This window comes from Dendrobates tinctorius, unplaced genomic scaffold (assembly GCF_039654945.1).
Source record: "Dendrobates tinctorius isolate UK_male_01 unplaced genomic scaffold, ASM3965494v1 ptg000011l, whole genome shotgun sequence".
Taxonomy (NCBI): domain Eukaryota; kingdom Metazoa; phylum Chordata; class Amphibia; order Anura; family Dendrobatidae; genus Dendrobates; species Dendrobates tinctorius.
In genome coordinates, this window is record NW_027361679.1 from 40980001 (window position 1) to 41004405 (window position 24405).

A 24405-nucleotide genomic window follows, 5' to 3' on the forward strand; every position below is an offset into this window, starting at 1 on the left:
GGGACTTCCGATTCCGGTATCCGATACTGAAAAAATATCGGTACTCGGTATCGGAATTCCGATACAGCGAATATCGGCCGATACCCGATATTTGCAGTATCGGAATGCTCAACACTAGTTGCCACACACTGCTTCAAATTGTTTCATAAGTTAGGAGAGAACCCCCTTTTACAGGCTAGAGAGGAAACCCTACAGTCTAGTATCCACAGTCCTCAAGAGCCACCAACAGGTCATATTTCAGGATTTCCTTAGTATTGCCCAGGTGATGGATTTCTTGCCTGTCAAGGTGATGCACTTATGTTCTGTTGGTCGTTCTTGAGGACCGGAGTTGGGGAACACTGTTCTAGACTGAACTTGGAAATATTATAGTATGAACTTTTAGTGGTATTTTATGGTTTTGAATGGAATTCTGGGACTACGTTACTGTGTACAGTAAAAAGTTCCACCTGTGAAATGTCAAACAAGCCTGAAACAAGTCTTAAGTGCCTAGAAAGAAGTGACAGCTTGACTTATTGTTTGAGTTCAGTGCTTCCAAACAACCAGCTGATTTCTTTGTGAATGTCCCAACCATGCAAATCAACCAACAAAGAGTGGGGAAAGCAAATCCAAGTAATTCTCCTAATTCTTCCTACACACACACACACACACACACACACACACGTGCTTGCAAACACCCATACAAACACACACAAGCAACACAGGCACACATATACAAACATATGAGCACACCTACACATGAATGCACACAAACACATATAAAACATATGCAAACCCACAGAAACATATGCACACAGAACACATGCACACACAACACATACACGCAAAAACATACAAACACACAAAACAGATGCATACAGGTGCACACACACAAGCAAACACACAACAGATGCACACACAAGCAAACACACTACAGATGCACACACATATGCACATACAACAGATGCACACACAAGCAAACACACTACAGATGCACACACATATGCACATACAACAGATGCACACACAAGCAAACACACTACAGATGCACACACAAGCAAACACACAACAGATGCACACACAAGCAAACCCACAACAGATGCACACACATGTGTACATACAACAGATGCACACACAAGCAAACACCCAACAGATGCACCCAAGCAAACACACAACAGATGCACACACAAGCAAACACACAACAGATGCACACACAAGCAAACACACTACAGATGCACACACATATGCACATACAACAGATGCACACACAAGCAAACACACTACAGATGCACACACAAGCAAACACACAACAGATGCACACACAAGCAAACCCACAACAGATGCACACACATGTGTACATACAACAGATGCACACACAAGCAAACACCCAACAGATGCACCCAAGCAAACACACAACAGATGCACACCCAACAGATGCACACACATGTGCACATACAACAGATGCACTCACATGTACGCATACAACAGATGTACACACACAACAGATTCACTCACATGTACAGATGCACACAAAAGATGCACACACATGAACACACAACAGATGCATTCAAACAAAACCTGCATACGTATGTGCACCCATGTATGCAAAAACAGAATTTAATTGTACCAAATTGTCAATTATTTTTGTGTATAAATTGCAGCAAAGCTGAGTTTATGTAGCACAACTCATGATATCCCACTGTTGTATGTAGTTTTACATGGGACTGCAGCTAATCCTATTTCATCATCATATTACAAACCATAAAATTACATACAATTTTACTCCTTCATTCTTGCTGTTATGCATTTTAATAGATAAATAGGTCATTAAGACCTCATCTGGACATACCTCTTCGGAAGCTAAAACACCTTTTAATTTTCCGGTAAGTTGTTTTGGGAATGAATGAGGTGGTTGACAAGGAAGCAGATGAAGTGGCCACTGCATTTCGGTCTTCCAGCATCATACAGGTGCCAGCTGGGGTGGGTAGTAGTGATGTCCTTTACAAACAGCATTTGGATAAGACCTTTGAGTCATTCCCTGGCCCAGCGATTTTCATCTTTAATGTCATCGTCTAGCTATTGTTTGCCTTCTTGCGTATTTACTTCATATTCTTTCTGTCAGTCTTGAAAGGTTACAAAAAAGGTTCAGGAAACATTACCCATCCTCTGCTCACATGTCTGGTGGTGTTCATGAACAATCACTTCACACCGTCAACTAGAACATCCAAAAGGCTGGTTGACAGAAACGCAGAACATAAAAAACTAAGTTACGTAAATAAGTAGACAATAAAAAAACGGTTTAAACTCTATCCAGATTCTTGAAGAACCACCTAGAATAATGCCAATCCTGAAAATGTAGCCACCGCAATCCTATTAGATCTATGGGCGTAAATGTGCTGGTTGTCTGTGCTCATTCCCAGTGTTGCTGAAAGAAAGACAATGAAGTGACTTCCCAGGAAAGTTTTCTGTTCTTCTAGCTAGCACAACAGAAGCTGTACCTTCGAATGCCCGTTGGCCAAGATATTGCTTGGTTTCATGTGCCTCAGGCGTTGTGCATGCAGAAGGTGCAGTTCTGAGCTTCAGCAAGTTGTAAAGGAGTAAACAACTATCCCAGGCAGCAGTAGCAATGAAATCCCAGGCTCTGACTTTGAGTTGACTTCAAGCAGGCATCACGTGTGACAGCTTAGTGATTATTAAAGGTGCAGTCCTCCTCCGTCATTCCTTCTTCAAATAACCTCTACTTCTGCTTTTCACTTCATCTGCAATACTCCTGCGGATTTCTTTTCAGCAAGAATTTTTACTGTTTAGATAACACATTGAAGTAACATCCCGGAAAAGACTTCTTGTATATTTAAGTGTAGTAATGTGAATATTTAAAAGTAAACTAAAGAAATATCTGTAGAAAAAAATCAGGCAAAGGGAACACTTTAGAATGTATTTGCCTGGGAATTATAGGGCTATATATTCTGAAGTTCAGTATACATTCATAGTAACATTTAAGAATTAGTGGTCTGTAGTTGAAAGGGGTACAGACTTGGCTAAGATTCGACATTTCCCTACTCTCAGGTTTTAAAGGGGTCTTGTTTTTTGTTTTCATTCATCTCTCCATAATCTATTAGAAGGCAGCACAGTGTCTCAGTGGTTAGCAATGTTGCTTTGCAGCATTGGGGTCCTAGGTTCAAATCCCCCCAAGAACAACATATACAAGGAGTTTGTATGATCTTCCAATGTTTGCGTAGGTTTCCTCTCACATTCCATAGCCCTACAGATAGGGAATTTAGATTGTAAGCCCCAATGAGGAAAGTGACAATGATGTCTTTAAGGTGGTGTGAAATTAATGGTGCTACTGTATATACGGTGAGTAAAATAGATCAAATATTAAATTCACGCAGAAAATTTGTTCAATGTAGACCAGAGATTATACTCGTCTTCCAACATCTAATGAGTCTGGAGTTTACTGGCAGAAACATGGTGTTGCAGTCTCTATACAATGTCCAGACACCCCCAAATTTTCTACATTACATGGTAGCTTGGCTGTTACTTTGCAGATGTGGATTTGTAAGACAAACATTGAAACGTGAGGCAAAGGCCAAAAGAAAGTGGGCGGCAGTATGTGATTTTTGTTGACTTTCTCTTGACCCATAGCAGATTTTGCTTTGGTCTATAGTTGATTGTGTCCTGTTTTACTGTAGATTTTGTCTTGGTTTATATTGGACTATGATGTCTTGATCTCTGGTGGAGTATGTCTTGAGTTATAGTGGAGTCTGTCTTGGCATATAGCAGACCGGTCTTGACTTAGAATAGACTTTGTCTTGGCGTATAATGGACTGCACATTGGTCTCTTGTGGACTGTGTCTTGGTCTCTTGTGGACTTTGCTTGGCCTGGATTTTTACATATAGTTTTTATGTGTATTGGTCTATTGTGGACTGTTCCTTTGTCTATGGTGGAATGTTGCTTTGTCTATGGAGGACTTTGTCTTGGTGTATAGTGGACTTTCGCTTGGTGTATAGTGGACTGTGTCTTGGTCTATAATGGACTGTTGCTTTGCCTATGGAGGACTTTGTCTTGGTGTATAGTGGACCAAGTCTTATTGTATATGGTCTGTATCTTTGTCTACAGTGGAATATACTGTTCTGTATGGTGGACTTCGGCTTGGCCTGTAGTGAAATTGATGTTTATAGTGGACTTTGTCTACTGTAGTTTGTGTTTTGTTTTAAAGTGAACCCGAGATAGTTAGAAAGTATAACACTGTTATAGGTACATTATTACAGAATCTGATGTTCATATAATTTTAGGCTTTAACACAATGTTCTCATAGTTTCCTACTTACAGATGAGCATGTAAGAATTACTATAATCCTATATCGTTGGCTTTCCTGTGTATTCTCGCTATTGTTTAGAGAAGCTCTTTAGCTGATCAGAATTACCTGCTCTTCCCCATGTGATACATCAATTTCCTTACACAATGTTGTACTTTTATATTGTATTTATTTTCAATAAATTCTCTGCAGCTTAGAATGATCCATCCTTTAATAATGCATGAGGGCGCTTAGTATGCAAACACCCCAGTAATGTCCTAAGCCATGTCCTAAGTGACTTTGGCAGTGGTGTTTATTCAGGTAACAAGAAGAAAAGGAATCATATTGTAGATACCAGTTTTCACCCCCTGCAGGAATGAATAAACATTAATTTAATCATGCAGTTAATGATTAATAAGGCTGCCAGCTCACATAGTGAGCCTTATGAGGCAGGGCCTGTGACAGACCAAACACTGGTTCACTAATAAACCGTCTGCTGTCCACAAAACAGATGTAGCCATAAAGAATGCTCAGTTGAAAAGAATAAAAAAAGCTGTATATGCAAGGCTTATCTATTAAATGGTAGTTATGGTCTGTTGGATTTACTATACAAAGTACACTAAAGCAATAAACCAAGGTCGTCAACCGTTGACTACAATTTTAGAAAATATAGAATTATGTAGACATAATGAGTATGTAAGACCTGCTCATAACTAATACTGACTTATAGAGCATTTGAGTCTTCAATATTGCTGTGCAAGGCGGTATAAAACACGGGTGATGACAAAAATGTACAAATACAATAGACAAAAATAGATATGTAAAACCATAACCTAACCGTTATCTCTACAGATAGAGTAGAAGAGAACCCAGCCTGAATGAGGTATAATTAATAGCAGGACTTAGGAATTGTCCACGATTTTATGGTTCCTGCAAAACTGACCCACAAAGTCATCAGAAATGGGATTTTAATGTGGCGATACATTGTTTCGTGGGTAGGTAAGAAGTACCAGATATAACTGGAAGTCACTTGTCCCCCTGAATGGGGTCAACTGGTATCTAGAATTTACCAAGATGGTGAATAACACATTAAGACTACCCTATGTAAGCTCATACCCATTTTTGAAGGATTCCCTATAGTTCTACCCCCCCTGCTTTTCATCTCTTACACCAGTGTTCCCCAACTCCAGTCCTCAGGTGCACCAACGGTTCATGTTTTCAGGATTTCATTTCATTCATTTTATTGGGCCATACTAAGGAAATCCTGAAAACATGACCATTTGGTGGCTCCTGAGGACTGAAGTTGGAGAACACTGGTGTAAGAGATGAAAAGTAGGGGGGGGGGACAGAACTATAGGGAATCCTTCAAAAAATGGGTATGAGCTTTCATAGGGTATACTGCAATCCCTAGGATATCAGAGAAAAGATGAGAACTTGAAAATGGATCCATGCAGAAGCTTAAATGCAGTATACTTATCTTCATAAGGTGAATAAAGCACATTTTTGAGTATATGCTTTTATTTCATTTCTTTGTCTGATATCCAAGATTTCACATGGGTTGTATGTTGTGTGCCATTGTGTGAATTCGAGTTCTACATGCCAGGTGATAGACAGCCATTAGAAGAAATGAGAGATATTGGAAATTGCTTGACTGTTCATTCAACCTGTCAGCGCCAGTCCAAATGATTTACTGTATAACGTGTGTGCCTGTACATAGGCCGAGAGATGATAACTCAGTTTTGCCAATGTTGAGATTGAGGGAAAGAAAAAAATAATGTATCTGTCAAAATAGATCTGAAAATGGAGATGCCATCATTTAATATTTATGTTGAGTACTGAAATACATTAATACCATAACAAATAGCATTTATGTTACGTAGCCAGAAAATTAATCACCATCATAAATATGTCCATTGTTCTGTAGCACAGGCATTGTGAATAATGAGTATTGTATCCATAACATGATAGGACATCCAACATCTACAGAAAGATCTAAAATTCCTTCTGTGATATTGAAACTAAAGAAATTTCAGAACTTTTTCCATTATTAATTTCACCCATAACTTGAACAAAACCAATGAGAAACAAATTGAAAGGGTAACTGTGCTTTCAAGTAATTTTTCAGAATAATATGCCCTGTGTGTACATAAGAAATAACACAATTTTTGGCCATTACATGACTTGTTTCCTGCATTCTCACCAGTTTTCTTCCCTCCATGTGCTATCTCTAACTTGCACTCCACTGCTACCTGGGGGGAAGAGACCAGCCACAGCGATTGCTCCCATACACAGCACAGACAAGAAGGGTTCCTGCTCTTCATTCACTTTATAGCTCACAGAAGTTGCCACAGCATGGAGGACATTATACAGCAGAGCTTAGCCGTCTTGATCTGAGCCACTTGTTACTGAGGTCATTTTGAGGGGGAAAATAAAAATATCATAACTAAAATAATATTGTTCCATAAGAGAGAAGACCCTCTTATAATTGTGGATGCGTTTGTGTTCAGAATTAACCAATGACATTTAACCTGATGATGAACAGCAGTCAGTGCACAGCTGTCAGCAATTAAATATGACTCTCACTAACCCCACACAAAGTTTAGCTGTTCCAGTAGATTTTCCTGACATTTACTTAGATGAGTTTCCAGTAAAGTCATAGTCCATAAACAGTTTACAACACAGCAAAAGGATCTCACTGCTGAAAGATATCAGTCAGAAGGGTAATACTTTTTTTTCAAAGTATTAGATATACCATGTACTATTTGTATATGCATGTGATAACAATCTCCAATAATCTTTATATGTTTAGCTTGTGGTATATGATTGCAAGATGAAAGCCTTCTGAAAGAAAAACATCCAAGCTCAGCTATGTTTTTTCAAAACCTATATCAAGTTTGCCAAAAGCAAGTGTTATGGTCTGATAAGCCCAAGATTGAACTTTTTGGCCATAATTCCAAAAGTCACAAAGAAAAATTGTGCATTATGAAAAGAACACCATACCCATAGTGAAGCTCGCTGGAGGTAGCATTATGCTCTGGGGCTGTTTTTCAGCAGCTAAAACTGGTGCTTTAATCAGAGTGGATAGAATTAATAATGATTCTAAATATCAGCAAATTTTGCAACAAAACCTTCAGGATTTTGCTAAAAGTTGAAGATGAAGAAGAATCTCACCTTTCAGCATGACAATGATACTACAAAAGAAAAAAGGTTACACCAGAAGGAAAGCAAAGTTTTTCAATGGCCCAGCCACAGCTCAGACCTGTGTTCAATTGCAAATCTGTGGGTGAACGAAAGAGGGCGCTGTACACAGGAGATGTCTTCACAATCTGACAGATTTGGAGCGCTACTGCAATGAAGACTGGGCAAAGATTGCCAAGTTTAGATGTGTCATGCTGATAGACTCCTACCCACAAAGACTTCAGTCTTTATGCTGTAATAAATACTTCAACAAAGTATTACTTTAAGGGTGTGCTTATTTATTCAGCCCCATTATTTTAGTTCTTTATTTGGTTTTTTTCCACCTGAAAAGATTTCAGTTTGTTTTTCATTTAAATTGTACAGATTATGGATGACATTATTGATGGAAGTTCTAAAATCATTCTTCCTGCTATGATTTTTATTTTTACATAAAAAGGCATTTTACCATGGGTGTATAAACTTTTTATATCCAATATAGCAAGTGCCCAGGTGTTTAGTTCCAGGAGGCACCAACCGGAGCCATATTCTTATCAACAGTATTTAAAGCTAGGGCCAGGTGTTACGTGTACTCCGCTAGGTTCAGATAGGGGCGGGACAGGTCCCATGAATTGTTTGGAACTCTGGGGGGAATCATTACTCAAGGCGACCATGTACTGCAGCTTCCTCAGGCACAAGATGGATCCACTTGTTCACACAGATACAATTGATAGAGTCCTTATGAACATGAACAGTGTAGTTTAATGTGACAGCACATTCAGTACAATTCAAGTCTCTTAAGCACAAGCTTTATAACAGTACAGCTGCTTCTTAGAGGCACACTGACTAACAGTCTCTTTTGATAGCACAGTTCTGCACAGATCAAGACACTTTACAAAGGTACAGTAGTACACAGCATTCCTTCTAGCACAGTGTAATAGAGGAGGGGGAGGGTTTTCTGATGGAGATTATCCCTGTAACACAACTTCTTCCAGTCCTTATCTTCCTGATAGACTTTCTCAACTAGCAGTACAGGGGTTAGCCCAGCTTCACTCTGTAATGGAATGCTGTGTCCCTATTGTTCACTTGCCTGAACGTTTTTGAGACAGATCACTGACACACACCGCTCATCCCTTAGGCTACTGCCAGAACAGTAAACAAGTTTCCCACAATACCCCTGGGGCTCTGCTAACCACTCCCTGTCTCCTGTGACTGTGTTAACCCCTCTAGTTGCTGGATGCTTTTGAAGCAACAGCAGTTAGCACTATTTCTGCATGTCACACAGGGAATCAAAGCAAAGCTTGCCCTGGGTGAAAGAAAGCCTAGCAATGGTACTTGGGGCCCTCCAGTTACAGTGCATGCCTTGAGTATTCATACAACAAAGTAACCTCTGCACTATATACCTTTAGGTAATAATGATATTAATGAGTGAGGCATTGCAGGAATGTGAATGTATACTTGGTACTGTTATAGATATATGCCATGTATTACAATTGAATGGCTGAAAATAACAAAGAGAAAGAAGAACATGATGCACACAATACCCAAGAGCTATTCTGAAAGATTGGCATCATGCAGGCTCATGTTTGTTAAATGTTAATAACAAAAAAAATCCAGCTTGGAAGCAGTTGCTGTTAACACACCATAGTCTGGAAGAGGCCTGGCAGACAAATGGATATTCACAGAGAGATCATTGATCTCAGTGGACTAATGAAGTGCTGGTGCATTTATAAATTTACATAAGCTAATGACAGAGTAGGAACAGGGGAGTTTGTCACCTGTCTGAGTGTACAATGATCAATGATCCCTATGTAAGTATTTGCATCTATCCATCCTTGTCATAAATTGCAGAAGGAGCTGGAAATGAAAACTCCCATCTGAACCATGCCTGATCATGCAGAAAAGAACTACCTTTCTGTAACACTAAAGGCATTTCATAACTTCGCTTGGAATGTAAAATGCAGGACAGAATTACAGAGGGTACAGAAGCTGGAGCTATTTGTGCACCCAAATGTCCCAAATGACAACTTTTCAGATTAATAAGGTATTAATATTATAAATGGCCTAAGTAGATAAGGGGGCATGCTTCAGATTATGCTTCTGAAGATGTAAAAGACAACAATTGGTAGCAGTGTATACTACCTGTGACATATTTATACAGAGCGCAAAAGAAGCAGTTGCACTTGGCCATAAAGGGACACACAGGTTCCTCAATCATATAGGAAGTCAGCAGGATTACAAATGGAAGGTGCGAGGCTTTGTCAGAGTCATAGCTAGGGTTTCTTTCACCCAAGAGAAAAATTAAGGTTTTCTAACACTGTATCTACATACCCTGACCAAGTCAAATTGGGTTATCGGTGCTCACTTGGTCCCTTAACTGGTGTCAGGAGAATCAGAGCTGTCAGTCCCTCTCTAACCAATCCCTTGACCCTGATTCCTAATGCAGTAAATACCCTGGTCAAGACAGATTGAGTTGTTGGTGGCCTTTTAGTCACCTAACCAGTGTCAGGAGCATAAATGCTGCCAGGTACCTACTAGCTAAGTTCCTTGACCATGCTGGTCTAGCCCTGCATCTACATACCCAGACCAAGGCAGAATAGGTTGCTTATGCCCCCTAACCAGTGTCAGGAGCACGGGAACTGTCAGACCCCCTGTATTTATTTACCCTGGCGAAGACAGATTACAATGATGGCGCTCCTTTGGTCCCCTAACCAGTGTCAAGAGCATAAATACTGTCAGCCTTCCTCTAGCTATGTCCCTTAGCCTTATCATTGGGGTCCATTAGTTACCACATACATTTCTCTACACTGTTTTGTGCTTTCAGACTTATACAACTTACCATAATGTTGGTATTATGGGAGCTAGATTTATTATAAAGCACAGTAGGTAAGCAGGTATGAAATTGACATGATTCAGGATTACAACTCAAAAAGAACTAAATTTACATGTTTGCATTTTGTATCAGTATAGAAGAAGACTTTGCAATTTTGTTTCTTCTTTACTTTGCTTCTTTCATTTTCGAATTGAAAAAGAAATGACCCTACAGATGCTGTATAACCAACAGATGCCATGTCAAGCATGATATATTCAATGGAGAAAAGATACAGCAGGCAAACAATCTTTTAAAGAACCAATAAAAAAAACCCCAGAACTATACAAATAATTATATTCTGACATACTTAAACACTGCCATGCACTTCAGTATCCACCTCTTAAGCATGTCATGCCTTATTAATAGTCCTACATACAATGTTTGTCTGATCTCCATGCTATGCAAAACTCACCTCCCCCGAATGGTGCCCATATGACTCTGCGGATAGACTTCACCCAGTCTTCCATGTCATTCTGCGTGCTGGCCATAAGAAGGTATGTTTCATGGTTTGCAGTCATTCGCTCCCGGTCTCCCCCTTTACAAACAGAAATGAAATGATATAAATTAGTAATAAAAATGTAACGAAAAATAGGTCAGATTTTATAGTATTTATATTCCTACTTCTCTACGCTCTTCATGAGTGGCACTGAAATGTGGCAGCTCCAGCTTTTACATTGCGTTTATTATTGTGCAGAACACCTGTGTATCCCACATATACATTATTCTGCTTAACAACCTTGTATTCTCAGTCTGTATGAGCGCCATTATTTGTAAAATGCTGCCGAACAATTACATTAAAAGGTTACGCAAACAGCCAAGCAGCTTCAGTGCGAAAGAAGATAGCAATATTTGCAAACAATTCATTCCAGATATCCTAAAATAATGTATGCTATGTGCGTCATAGAAACAAAGAAATGATAACCATTACAAATCACAAACTGCACAGTGGTAACGGCTGTAAAATGGCTTTAGATACTGAAAAACAAAGCAGGTTCCTTGTAAAATCCCTACATAGATTCCCTAAAGTGGTGGCTGCCTTAGGAGCTAGATTGCATGAGAGCACAATATTCCCTTTCCATTTCACTAAACTGTGAAATCATCCAGGAGGAACAGAGTAAGGGCAAAGTGTGTCCCCACCTGGTGTCTGCTTTGAAATCTTATAGAATCATAGAATTTTAGAGTTGAAAGAGACCTCCCGGGTCATCGTGTCCAACCCCCTGCTCAATGCAGGATTCACTAAACCATCTCAGATGGATTGAAGACTTCCATTGAAGGAGAACTCACCACCTCTTGTGGCAGCCTGTTCCTCTCATTGATCACCCTCACTGTCCACCCCCCTGCTCAATGCAGCACAGGATTCACTAAATCATTCCAGACAGATGTCTGTCCAGCCTCTGTTTGAAGACTTCCATTGAAGGAGAACTCACCACCTCTCATCGCAGCCTGTTCCACTCATTGATCACCATCACTGTCAAAAAGTTTTTTCTAATATCTAATCTGTATCTTCTCCCTTTCTGTTTCATTCCATTGCTTCTCATGTGTCCATGTGAAAATGAGAATAATAATGTTATGCGGGGCTTAGGTCAAAGGAGGCTGACATACCCGGGGCCCCTGCGGAGTCCCTCAAACTAGGGAAAACCCTGTCTGACCCTCAACCCAGGGTTTTTGCTAATGGTGCAAATGCCTGAGCCTCCAGCCTTTCCTTATCTCCTGCTCAGCCCTAAGCTGAACCCTCCACCCTCCACCCAGTGAGTTGTCAAACCACCAAAGCCCCACACAGTAATGACAGACAGGGAGAACTTAAACCACACCGCGCCGCAAACACACAGGACAATACTGTAATGTGAACAGGGCAAAACAAAGCACAAATATAGGAAGGCGAAAAGGTAACAACGGATCATACAACACCAGATATGAATTTCTCTCTCCAACACCTCCTCTCCAGACCGGAACCACTTGGCCTAAAACACAAGCTATAATCGGCGACGCCCACAGGCCAGCACGACTATTTAAAGACCGTGGGCGTGACCAAACATCCCACCTGATTTCCAGCTAGATTAACCCCAGGTAACCTGAGTAAAATCAAGCCGGCACCACTGAGGCTATAGTGGACGGAGATGGAACTGCCTGCCAGACGCTGTGGTGTGAATAGCGTCCGACATGAAAAATGATGATCCCTCTACACTGTGACTTTGTCGCTGTCTGCCCCTATGCAGAGCGCAGCAGTTGAGATAATGAGTGTATCATTTAATGCAGCACTCTGCATAGGCAATGATGGAGATGACAAAACTCATAATGAAGTGACATTTTGTCATTCAGTTGCTGCTTATTATTATTATTATTATTATTACTTTGTATAAGCAGCAATCAAGATGACAGAGGCTGAGCAAGACAGGAATAAATGACATGTACTGCACACGTGCTGCACTGTGCTCCCCTGCAGCTCTCTTACTCTCTTTTCACTTGCAATTTTGTGAGCGAGACCTGCTGGGAGAACTATCCAAATTTAAAATGTGTCACCTTGTCATGATCCAGGATGGGCTTTGTCTTTGGCCCGTCCTGGTCTGACAGGGGTTAATTGTTTCTGCCTCTCTCTGGCAGAGGGCGGCTATTGAATGCTCACTTGACCTAGGTCCGGTGTCAGTTATACTCCTGCCCTCGGCTGAGTTAGTTGACCTTGTGCGTACGTGTGCCTTGTGCCTGATATCTTGCTTGCTTGTTTGGTTTTGATCCGGTTCTGTCCCTGTTGCGAGTTCTGCCTGTCCCTCTTGCACTGCGCTACCTCTCTGTGTATGACCCTCTGCCTGTGACTTGGACTATTCATTGCTCGTCCCTCTGGTACCGCACAGCCCTCTCCGTGTACAAACCCTCTCTTGTCTGACCTGCATTTTCCTCTCCTCTTCTACAGTTTCCCTGCAGTAGGTACATTATACCATCTGCAGCAGTAGGACGCTAAGCCCCGCCCCCTGCAATCACATGTTCTAGGTCCTGGGACTCCTTACTATTTTCAGTGCCGCAGGTCCTGTCTGCTTGAACCATCCCTACTGTATTGAACCCCGCGCTCTCCCATAGTGTGGGTAAGTCACCCTGCTCGGCATGGCAGTTTGCCGACGTTGACAGGGTCCTGACATTAGAATCCCGACACACCTGCAATAACAAAAAAGAACTAGCATAATAATTTTACATTTTCACACTTTTTCTAACTCTAACAAGGGTTAAGGCTAAGGTTAGGATTAGTGCTAAGGGTAGGGGGATAATAAGTTCAGCGGGGGACATATCATTAGTGCAACTAGGGGCCTAAGAGGTAACCTGTAAAGCAGGTGTAATTGTGCATTATGATCAGCATTTAGAAGGACCTATATATTGTTATTGCACAGGGGCCCCTTCTATCTGTGTCCATCAGTGAACAAATTGTTACATAAAAACCCAGAGTGAAAAAACATGATATAAAAGTAAAAAGTAAAAAAACAAGCAAAGTAAATCTTTTTTTATTTTTAAATTTTCTGACCGATTTCAGCAAAAAGCAGAAAACACAAGAGGGCCAAACTGTACATCAGTATTTTTTTAATAAGATATATGTCACTGGGGATAAGAAGTTCAATACAAGACTGAAAGAGAGGACCTAGAGATAGGGGACCCTAAATAGTTATCATGTTTTGGGCGATGGCAACCCACATCAAAATAGATTAGTTACCCGTAAGAACTAAATTACAAATCTTCTTTATAAAGACCTTTGGAAAATGAACTAGTCACTAAATTAGTTGCCATGGGTCACTGCTTAGCTTTTCCTATCTACCGTTTTGATAAATCTCCATTTACTAAAAAAACTTATCGGTAGTAGAGATTAATTTAAAAACACATCCAAAAATAATAATTTTCAGTATTTAAAAGCCTGCTCCTTATCCACATTTTTATGATAACCTACACTTATCTTAACACAACTTTTCGGTTGCTGTAGATATAAACCCTACTGCCGTTTTGAAGTCAGGAACCAATTATGCAGCTAATTAAAATAGCTTGAAGTTTATGAATGCGGGAATCCATTTTACACTGTTGTGTACACAGCAGGCTTATCCACAGTGATATCCATGCCAATTTCTATTTTTCCATGAGTGGAAAACATACAGGATCTCCAAGATAAAAGCAGGAATTAGATAAAAATAATAATAACTTTATATTTTGAAATCTCCCCACAATAACCAACCACACAACATCTCCAACCACACAAGTCAAGATGTCTTGGAGGCACTAGAAAAAGTATGAAATGTTATTGTTTATATAAAATGAAGGGAAGATCAGTTGTGATAGATTTTCCAGCAGAGTAGTATAATATCAAGAGCTTCTGGCTGACAAAAGTGAACCGTATCCCTCATATACAGCCATATTTGTCAAGAATTTGTCACGCTAAGTTGACAAACTCAACCACATTAAATAGAACTAGGTTAAACTTGCTTTGTGACCATAAAGAATTCAGATGCTATGATTGTCCCAAAGAGTATATATATACCTATCCACAGGATGTATGATCTCTGGGTGTATAACTTCTGGGACCCCCATCAGTCACAATAACTGGGGTCCCAATGATCCCTGCGTGAGTAGATTGAGAGCATGCGTGACCCCTGTTGTTTTCATTCTCTATAGAAGTGGTGGTGGTCATACACTTCATTCACAAAATGGACTTTGGATCTTCGTTCTCAGGATCAGTGGGGATCTCAACAGATGGACCCTGCAAGAATCACCCATTTTCTGTGGATAATTGATAAATGTTGGTGGTCATCTTTCCTACTATGGTTCACTCATTACTTGAATCTGATTTGATAAGGTATAACTCATATATTTCATGTACAATAGATATTTACACTCCAATATAAAAAAAATCCTAAGTCAATAGCTCATTTGCTCCCTGGTATATCACTTGTATAAGAGATAAGAACTGTAGCTCCTCCCTTGGGTTTTGCCCCTCCATTAGGTGTTGGTAGCCCTTCTCCATAGGCCCTGTAGAAGCACTTACAACTCTGATCAATTAATAGTATTAGGAAAGTGCTAAAAAAAATTGGAAATTCATCTTTTAAAAAATTTGTCAAATTTTGACCTCAAATCCTGATAAAACAACCTGTGTAATTCTCAGAAAGTACAACCTCAGACTATTCTTAAAAATATACAGAACTTACCGGTATCTGTGATAGCATCAGACATCATCTGAAGCTTACCAGCATGTGCACACAGTAATCCTATCCAAAGCTGTAGGAGATCAGCTAAAATATCCCGTCATCAGATATAAAAACCTGTATTCCAAAACCTGTCAACCAGTGAATGAAAAGGATATCACAGTGCACGGATGCAGTCTGATCACTCCCAGGCTTATCGCTGATGATTCAACAGTTTCTACTGAGCTACAAACAGCTGACATAGTATTCATTGGTGATGATATTAATTTTTGGATTCAATCTTCTTTTTAGATGTTAACATAGAAAAATATTGATTGAAAATTAGAAACTTGGTATAAAGTTGAAACCATATTTGTGTATTTAATTTATATAACTTTTTTATTTTTTTATTTGGCTATCAATGATTTGCAGTAGAATACGGTACACTATGTATAATATTTTACACTTACAAATTCATATGAAATTTTTTTTTTACTTCAAAAAAGGTTGGTAAATAAAGCAAAATAACATTTTGCTTCTGCTCCTGCAATCCTTACATAAAGGGTTTGACTGTAATTGGATCTTGAGGGGTCTTGTAATAAATAAGTATTAGACAACACTCACTGAATTCAGAAGGAGAGTTACGATTTCTACTCTATGTCTGCTCTTAATATTAACGAGGGACATGACGGGTTTAATGCTCTGTTCATACTGTGCTTTAGGCGTATGATTAATATACAAATGTAAAGGGAATTTGTCAGTTCATTCAATTCTTCCCCCTCAAAAAAGGATACATCACTGTGTAGACTGTGACTATGAGAATATACGGTAATTTTGTACCTTTATTAAAGAAAAGGCTTGTTTTTTTGTGAAGTCACTTTAGAAGTAATAAGCAAATGAGACTGGAAGTGCTCTGGCAAGGAAGGAGAACTTATAGTGCCTCAGCTCCCTGGGCTAACTCTGCCCTTCTCTAGGTGATTGACAGCTCTGCTGCAGTGCGTCAATCACCTAATAGAGGGCTGAGAATGAAAGTGGGAGCCAAGACAAAGAAAGTGCTCCATCCTGCCCAGAGCACTTCCAGCCTCATTTGCATATAACTTCTAAAGTGCATTTTTCAGCAATACAGCAGTGCTTTTCTAATGAGGTTTGCTTTTTTGGTGAAAGGGTGGAATGAACTGAAACATTCTCCTTAACTAGTTCAAGACCAAGTCATTTTTTCCCCATTCATGTCAAGGCACATTTTCAGGTTTTATTATATTATACATGCAATTTAAATGGTCCAAAAAAGATTCTTCTTTGGATATTTATATAATTTGTTGCCTTTTTTTCGCAACACATGGAGCTAAATTTTTATGTCAGTTTTAATTTTTTTTGTTATATGGGGGTAAAATGAAAAGAAAAATAGGACTTACATGCCTATTTTTCCCACTTTTACTACAATCACAAAGGACCACTTTGTAATTTCTTAAATTGTGTTCCATTTTCTATACAAATTATTTTTAGATATTGTACATTTAACCGGGGCATGGCTATAAACATTGAATTGGACTGGTGGTGTTTTCTTTTTTAAGTTTTGTTTGTGTCTTTTTTTAATTTTATTTATTTATTTTACATGCTGTGCCACCGCAAGGTCTTAAAAGAGGTTTTTGGGGTGGGGCACTTAAACATATTAATACATTATTTTTTTTGCTGGTTTTCCATGCAACTGGGAATGGTATATTAGCCCTAGTTACAGGTGAAATTCATCCTCCTGACTGAATAGCAGAGAAAAGCATCTGCTCTCTTCCTATGCCTCGTGATCACATGATTTCCTGCAAGCAGCTTTCTCTGAATTGATGATTTACGTCAGTACAGAGTAAAGTGTGGACCGCTGGATGTTTATACTGTATGGGTTATGGGGTGTTGATATACACTGATATATACTATTGTGTGCATATATAGTTTCATTTCTCTGCTATTGTCACAGTTTGTAAAAAATGCCGGAATAAAAACTATAATCTGCAGTATGCTTTTTAATATACATAGATAGTACTCACACTGCATTTCTTACATCAATCTGACTGTTGCAGGGATTCTGAATCAGAACAAATGTTTAACTACCAATTATCAAATTGCCATGTTTCATTGTACAGTAGTTTGTTTAATATATTTTATATAATAATAATGAAAGAGCTGCTGTACAGCCTGGTGACTTAGAACTCACATTGACTTTCCAAATAACAAGCAATCACAGGAGTCAGGAAACATCATTATTTTCATGCGGCTAGCGAAAATCCTACCATCACATGCACTGCTGACACGTAGAGAAGACATATCAGCACAGAATAAATCCTATCTACCTTCCTTTATGAGATATAGAACAAAAGTAAAAGGTTAGATACTTGGATAAAGATTTAGAAGATTGAGATACTAGCTCTCCTTATTGAAATGCATAAGCAGTGGGATAATTCAATGGTAAGGAAATAAAATACTAGTGATTAAGTCTAGTGAAGACGTGGGTTGTGGAGTCCTTGTAATATCTAATGTGGTTATGACCATTATTTTTCTTCCCAACATCCTTTCAAGTATCTATATATAAACTAGTCAGAGTAATAGTGCAGACAATAAATCACAAAGGGTGCTATTCCAATTCATAGCAAATGGTCATAAACCATAGCATTATCTACACTAGATAATTGCCATCTTATATACTCAGTATGCTATTTCTTTGCTTCCACATACTTATCAAAGGATGAAACTTCAAATAGGATAGACATAGAGATTTCACATTTCATATTCAAAGCAAAGTATACCCATCGATTTTGTAGGAATTGGCTGACTATTTAAATATTTGGCGGCCTCTCAACAGTCCCCAAACAACTGATGTTGGAGAGAAAGAAGAATCGGTCATTGAGTTTCAACATGTTCCTAGATGAGATATGACAGTGTTCCCAGAGGACATAAGAAGCCAACAGAAATGTCTCTTAGCAGACCTAGCAGCTCATTGCCCTTCCATCTTTGAAAACTCATGGTATGCGGAGCCAGAGAAGAATAGTCAGTGGAGCAGTGGGAATAAATTAAGAGCCTAAACGGATCAGTTTTGACCTGGGGCACATCCTCTTTATTTACTATCCATTAGCTAAAATGTTATCACTGTGCATATAGTGATGTACACAGACTACTATCACTGAAGTTAGTCGGTGTCCACAGATGCTGAAAACAATCCTATTTCTCTCTTAAAGCCCCCATACATATTAGACTAACATTAACTAAAGCCACTGATATTGACAGATGTGACCAACACTCTAATGTGTATAGGGGCTCCCGACTCCCTCCCAACAGATGGTTGTCAGAAAAAATATGGGTCTGGCATGGCCAATTTCAGACTGACAATTCTTTTGTTCTCTAAGAGATAAGCTGCTACCAGATATGTCTACCAACAGTCATCTTGTAGAGAACACAGGTACACTGGGTCAAGCAAGCACTACGGGGTATGGATAGCTTTTCCAAATGGTACCCAACGCTCCAGGAACCAACAGAAGCTGTTGAGGAGGGGGCAGTTAGGGCAGAATGAAGGCAAAAACTGATATAACATTGGACAAAGGGAACATCAGCCAATAGGGACTCTGTCTCATACTGTATGCCATAGCCAAATGTACCTGAACTGTACCGTAAAACTGAACCTGTTGCAACTGTATCTGGTCAAATGGATGGAGAACAAGCAAGGACTACCGAGTGACAAATGAGTACATGCATCCTACAACACAACAGACACAAGTTAGATTCCTGTTTAGAAGAGGGGTTTCAGGGTGAAAAGAAGTCAGTTCCGACCCACAGCACCAAGCTCTGTACCGTCCTTCATGTGCACTGCCTTTTCACATATTACCACCAATTATGTCTAGTGATATGAAGAACACAAGCACTTTGTGGTTAGATAAAAACAAATATGAAAATCCAACAATGACAAAGCTGCAGGGAGTATTACAGATAAAAACAACTAGATGTAAGTCCATGAGACAAATGACAACCTGTCTAATACTTGAACATGTCAATGTAGAGCTGAATAAAAGGAGGACAAAGTACGGTAAATGACAGGAGTTCATGACATGCATCAGTTACCTTACCCCTTACCACCTATTCTCTTACCTATGGGGTCCCTGGTACAGTCATTTGGCATTAAACATATTCAAGGGGTTCTTTTCTCAGGTATAAAACCAAGTTCCTAGCTCTATTATCTCCCTCCATGGGTATGTGATGAACTATGATTCACCCTAGCCGTGTACAAAAAAAAGTGTATCTTCTATAAATCCAGTTTATTGCCTCCACACTTATGCATTTTATCCACTTCATGATTTGTTTGCTTCCTTGGCTAATTTTATGAGCCTACTGATGTCTTAATCAGACTAAGGTTCCTTGGGCCCACAAGAGGAAATTATTTTGAAGGTTCTTCTATGCAGTACCTTTACATGCCTACTTATATTTGCATCTTTATCTTTACGCTATCATTGCACATGGAATACCTTTAGTGAGATCTAAAGCTAATCCATGATTGATCACATAAGAAGGCAAGTGATTGGCTCTAGGGCCAGTACTATCTTTTGCTGGACCAACAATGTGCCAAAGCCTAGGCCCTTCTGGTCCTTAGCTGTAAGAGAATATCTTCAATTTCTCATGACATTATTCCACTTTTCTTTCCTCCATTTAGTAGTCCATTACTCCATGCATCAATGAGCCAAGACCAGGCATTCCTTTGCTGCATTGCTTCTAATACAATCTACTGACATTTCAACATTAGAACTGTCTGTATGTTTTTTCTTTACAAGTTTTCGGTCTTCAACCATCATGGCCATTTCCTGTACAATCCAATAACTTTGCTATACATTTCCAGTAGGCCAGGATTATATTAGGTGGGATTATAATTTGTTTGGAATCTGAGTTTCAAAACTGATAGGAATTGATTTGTGTTTACCTACTGCGGAAGCCAACAGAAAGTTAAAAAATGAACTTAGTGTTCACACTGCGTTTTTTCCCTGAGGTGTAACCCATACATTGGGAAAATTCTCAATCTACATGCTAAACTTGCCCAAAGGGTTTCTTTAATCAAACAGATGCCAAAGGAGTGCTGTTTTGGCTTCTACATGGCTGCTAAACATTATGTTATTACTTAACATGAAGTATGGAGTAGCATAATAAACCCTATTTTTATAGATAGGATCCTTTCAAAAAAATATTAATTTAACAGTGACCATATTGGCCTATAAGTGACAGTTGCAACTGTAAGACATCCATCACAGACATCAGTTTACCAGACACGTCTCTCTTTTATGATTTTTCCATTAAACAGATACTATTATAGCCAATGGGTAATGGATGACTGTGATGGATGCCTTACAGTGGCATCTGTCGCTCATAGACTATGCTGACATCCGTTTAACCCCAACCGTCTCCCATATGATGGCAGGTGCCAGTGTAGTGAGTGGACTCAGGAGCTAGCTTTGATTGCTGCTGTTAACCCCTTAAATGCTGCTGTCCATGTCTGACAGATTCATTTAAGGTGCACTTGATGTTTTTGTCGCCTATAGTTGATCTTTCCCCCTTCCAGATGATCATGGGATGCTGATGGGCCTATAGCGGCTGAGAGCCCTCATAGTTGGTATGTTAGTAACCTCAGAGGCCCAGCCACAGGAATATCGCCTTTAATTTGTTTGTCAATATGCTACAATTCATTATTGCGGTATACAGAACAAGTAATCTGACGTTTGCAGAATCAGGTCCCCAATGGGGACTAAAAAAAGAGTTACTTAAGAAAAGTTTTTAATAATATTAGAAAAATAAAAAAATATAAAAATTTGATTAACCATTCAAAATAAGGACATGAATGTATGACAAAAAAAAATTATATATATGTATATATAGTGTAGGGACAGAGACTGTCATTTAAGGGATGTGTCATATGATTAGCATTTTCTGCTTATGCACAGTGTGCACAGAAATCTGCCAATCAATGGTCTGGGCGGGGTTATACACAGGTCAGCATTAAGAGAACTGGTAGATCTGCAGCCGATTAAATAGTTTTTAATCAATACGGCAGCAAGCAGCTCAGTGAGTGATACATCACAGTATCTAATTTATTTCTGGTGTCTGCATCTGCCCTCAAAAATGCAATAAAAAGCAAACAAAGCTACATGTTTGTATCCCAATATGATATTACTAAAAACATGAGCATGTAAAAAACAAGCAATCACACAGCTCCGGAAAAATACAAAGTCATAGGTCTCAGAAAATGGCGACACACAGCAAATTTTTTAATAGAAATTTATGAAAATGTTTTCCCTGCTAAATAAAATATAAATCACAAATTCACAAAGGAGAAAAAGAATGAAAAGCTCAAAAATGATCTGAATGGATGCAAAAGTAGAAATAATTACTGGACATGTGAACAGAGCCTAACAAGGAATCGGCAGCTTTCTGGATTTAGCTTGGTATCGGATTGGAGGAGAAAACAATCATGTTACTTATAATCAGCGGAAGGGAAGTTAGGCAAAGCTATAAAGTTAACAGAAAGTTATAAAATCAGTCAATATATAATAGAAAATAGTAAATTAGAAATAGATGACGTAAATGCCAAAACATTATCTTATGAAATAAAATATTCATCCCAGCTTCACATATCAGCATGAAAAACTTTGCTCCAGACTTTTCCATGAGTAACATCAATCTTTCCTAAGAGGCCTGTCAAGTCTGAAGTCATTTTGTATGCAAACAGTAAGCATTTCATAATGTAATGACACCGGGACAAGAATTGTGAGCTATTTACTCCACATTTCATTAGAAACCAAATTACTCAAACTATGACTTAGAAAATGTACAAGCAAAATAGCAACACGATACAATAATACAAGGCGGTAGTTCCCAATTAGTAGCATAAAGAATGAAATAAATCAGTTTATTCATCAAACCTATTCATATTAAGACATAACACTTTATCTGATTTTCACATTTTTGCTGCTTTTGTACTGTAGATGTAAATTTCCATTGGGTAAACAGTAAACGTTTAACATAATCAATAGTTTATAGATTTAGTAATCGATGAAAGCAAATGTAGCAATATAAATATATAACATCTAGTCATCCATTTAGACTTTACATTCAGAGTTGCTCCCCTAATGACTTTGGACAGATGCCAGTGAGACACACATTAATATCGAGATCTTCTAGTGGGAGTTTGGACTAACCAAAATATACCTTAACCGATGATAAGTTAGGAAGACTTCCTGACCTAGAATGCATCAAGTTTCTATTTTCGGCGGCCAGTGTAAATTATGATTCTCTGTGTTCTTTATTATTTAGCCCAGTCTACTGTACTTTTGACATGATCAAGGTCAACCTTGAAAAGTGCAAAAAGGCGTTTGCCAGTGCTTTGGCTGCTAGGGAAGGTCATACATACACAGTGTTCTTCAGGTTGTGTTCTGTCTTTGTCCCAACAATGCTATGGTAAGCATTTTTATGACTACATGACCAATGTGTATATATGAACTACAGTGGCTTGCAAAAGTATTCACACCTCTTGGCTTTTTACCTATTTTGTCACATTACAACCTGCTTTTAAATATTTTACTAATCCGATTTTTGTGTGATGCATCAGCACTAAATAGACCAAGTTTAGGATGTGAAGTGAGAAAAATACAGACATAAATTAAATGGGATCAAATAACTAAAAATAGGCATGTGGATATGTATTCATCCCTTTTGTGATGAAGCCCTTAAAAATTTCTGGTGCAAACAATAACCTTCATAAGTCACATGCTTAGTGAAAGTACGTCCACATGTGTGCAATCTAAGAAGTGTCACATGGTGTCAGTATATATGCACACTTTCTAAAAGGTCACAGAGGCTGCAACACCATTAAGCAAGAGGGACCACAAACCAAATACCATGAGGACCAAGGAGATCTCCAAACAAGTTTGGGACAAAATTGTTGAGAAGAACAAGTCAGGGTTCGGTTATAAAAAAAAATCCCAATGCCTAATGATCCCCAGTGCACCATCAAATCCATTATCATTATCACCAAATGGAAAGAACATGGTACCGCAACAAACTTACCAAGAAAGGGCCGCCCACCAAAACTCTCAGCCCGGGCAAGGAGACCATTAATCAGAGAAGTAGTGCAGAGATCAAAGGTAACCCTGAAGTAGCAGCAGAATTCCCAAGCAGAGACTGGAGTATCTGTCCATATGACAACAATAAGCCGTACACTCCATAAAGGTGGTCTTTATGGAAAAGTGGGCAGGAACAAGCCTTTATGTAAACAAAAATTGTAAGGTTCAATTTGAGTTTGCCAAAAGACATATGGGAGGCCCCTCAAATGTATGGAGAAGTCTATCAATACCTATGGCTCTGTAAGGAGGTGGCAGGTCCCCTCAGTTGCGCCCTCTCCTCTCACCGTGTGACACCCCATGCACCTCATGTATAAGTTATACATCACCATATGTTGTCTATTGTGTAATGTAGTGTAATGTATGTGCTTGTTATACCATATAATGTAGTGCAAGTTGTTATAATGTTCCCTTTAATGTGCTGTGCCTGTCATGTCTGTAATGTACCTAGCAGAGGCAGAGACAGAAACAGTTTACTGGTGGGTTGGGCCAGCAGCAGTAAGGCCACAGGAAGCTGCCGTTTCCCTCCAGAACTGCCTGGGACTTGGACAGGACAGACGTGCATGATACAGGGCACTGCCAGGCCTCTGGATAGGAGGGAACTGATGCCCTGGATTCTACAGGATTGAGGAACAAGGACTGCTTACATTACGGGTCTTCAGGACTATAGGAGAGCCCGATGCTGAAGGTGTTATAGGCGCCCAGATTCCAGCGGGTGGATTGTTGTAACTTTCAGCTTCTGCGGCTGTTGTGGGTACGGCCGCAGCCAGTGTCAGGGAGAAAACAATAAGCCAGTTGTGCAC

At 39.2% G+C, this 24405-nt stretch overlaps 1 protein-coding gene across 9 annotated transcripts in view; it reads right to left on the reverse strand.

Moving 5' to 3' along the window:
* ARHGAP24 (Rho GTPase activating protein 24) overlaps window positions 1-24405 on the reverse strand; it is a 1321765-nt gene that overhangs the window by 94812 nt on the left and 1202548 nt on the right. For 7 of the 9 annotated variants that reach the window (XM_073541594.1, XM_073541605.1, XM_073541586.1 and 4 more), the window contains one exon: window positions 10733-10855. In XM_073541594.1, coding sequence (XP_073397695.1) covers window positions 10733-10855 — 123 coding nt within the window. Of the gene's footprint in view, window positions 1-1825; window positions 2604-10732; window positions 10856-13322; window positions 13347-24405 lie in introns of those variants that run through there. The other 2 variants (XM_073541616.1, XM_073541625.1) reach the window with 2 other exon arrangements.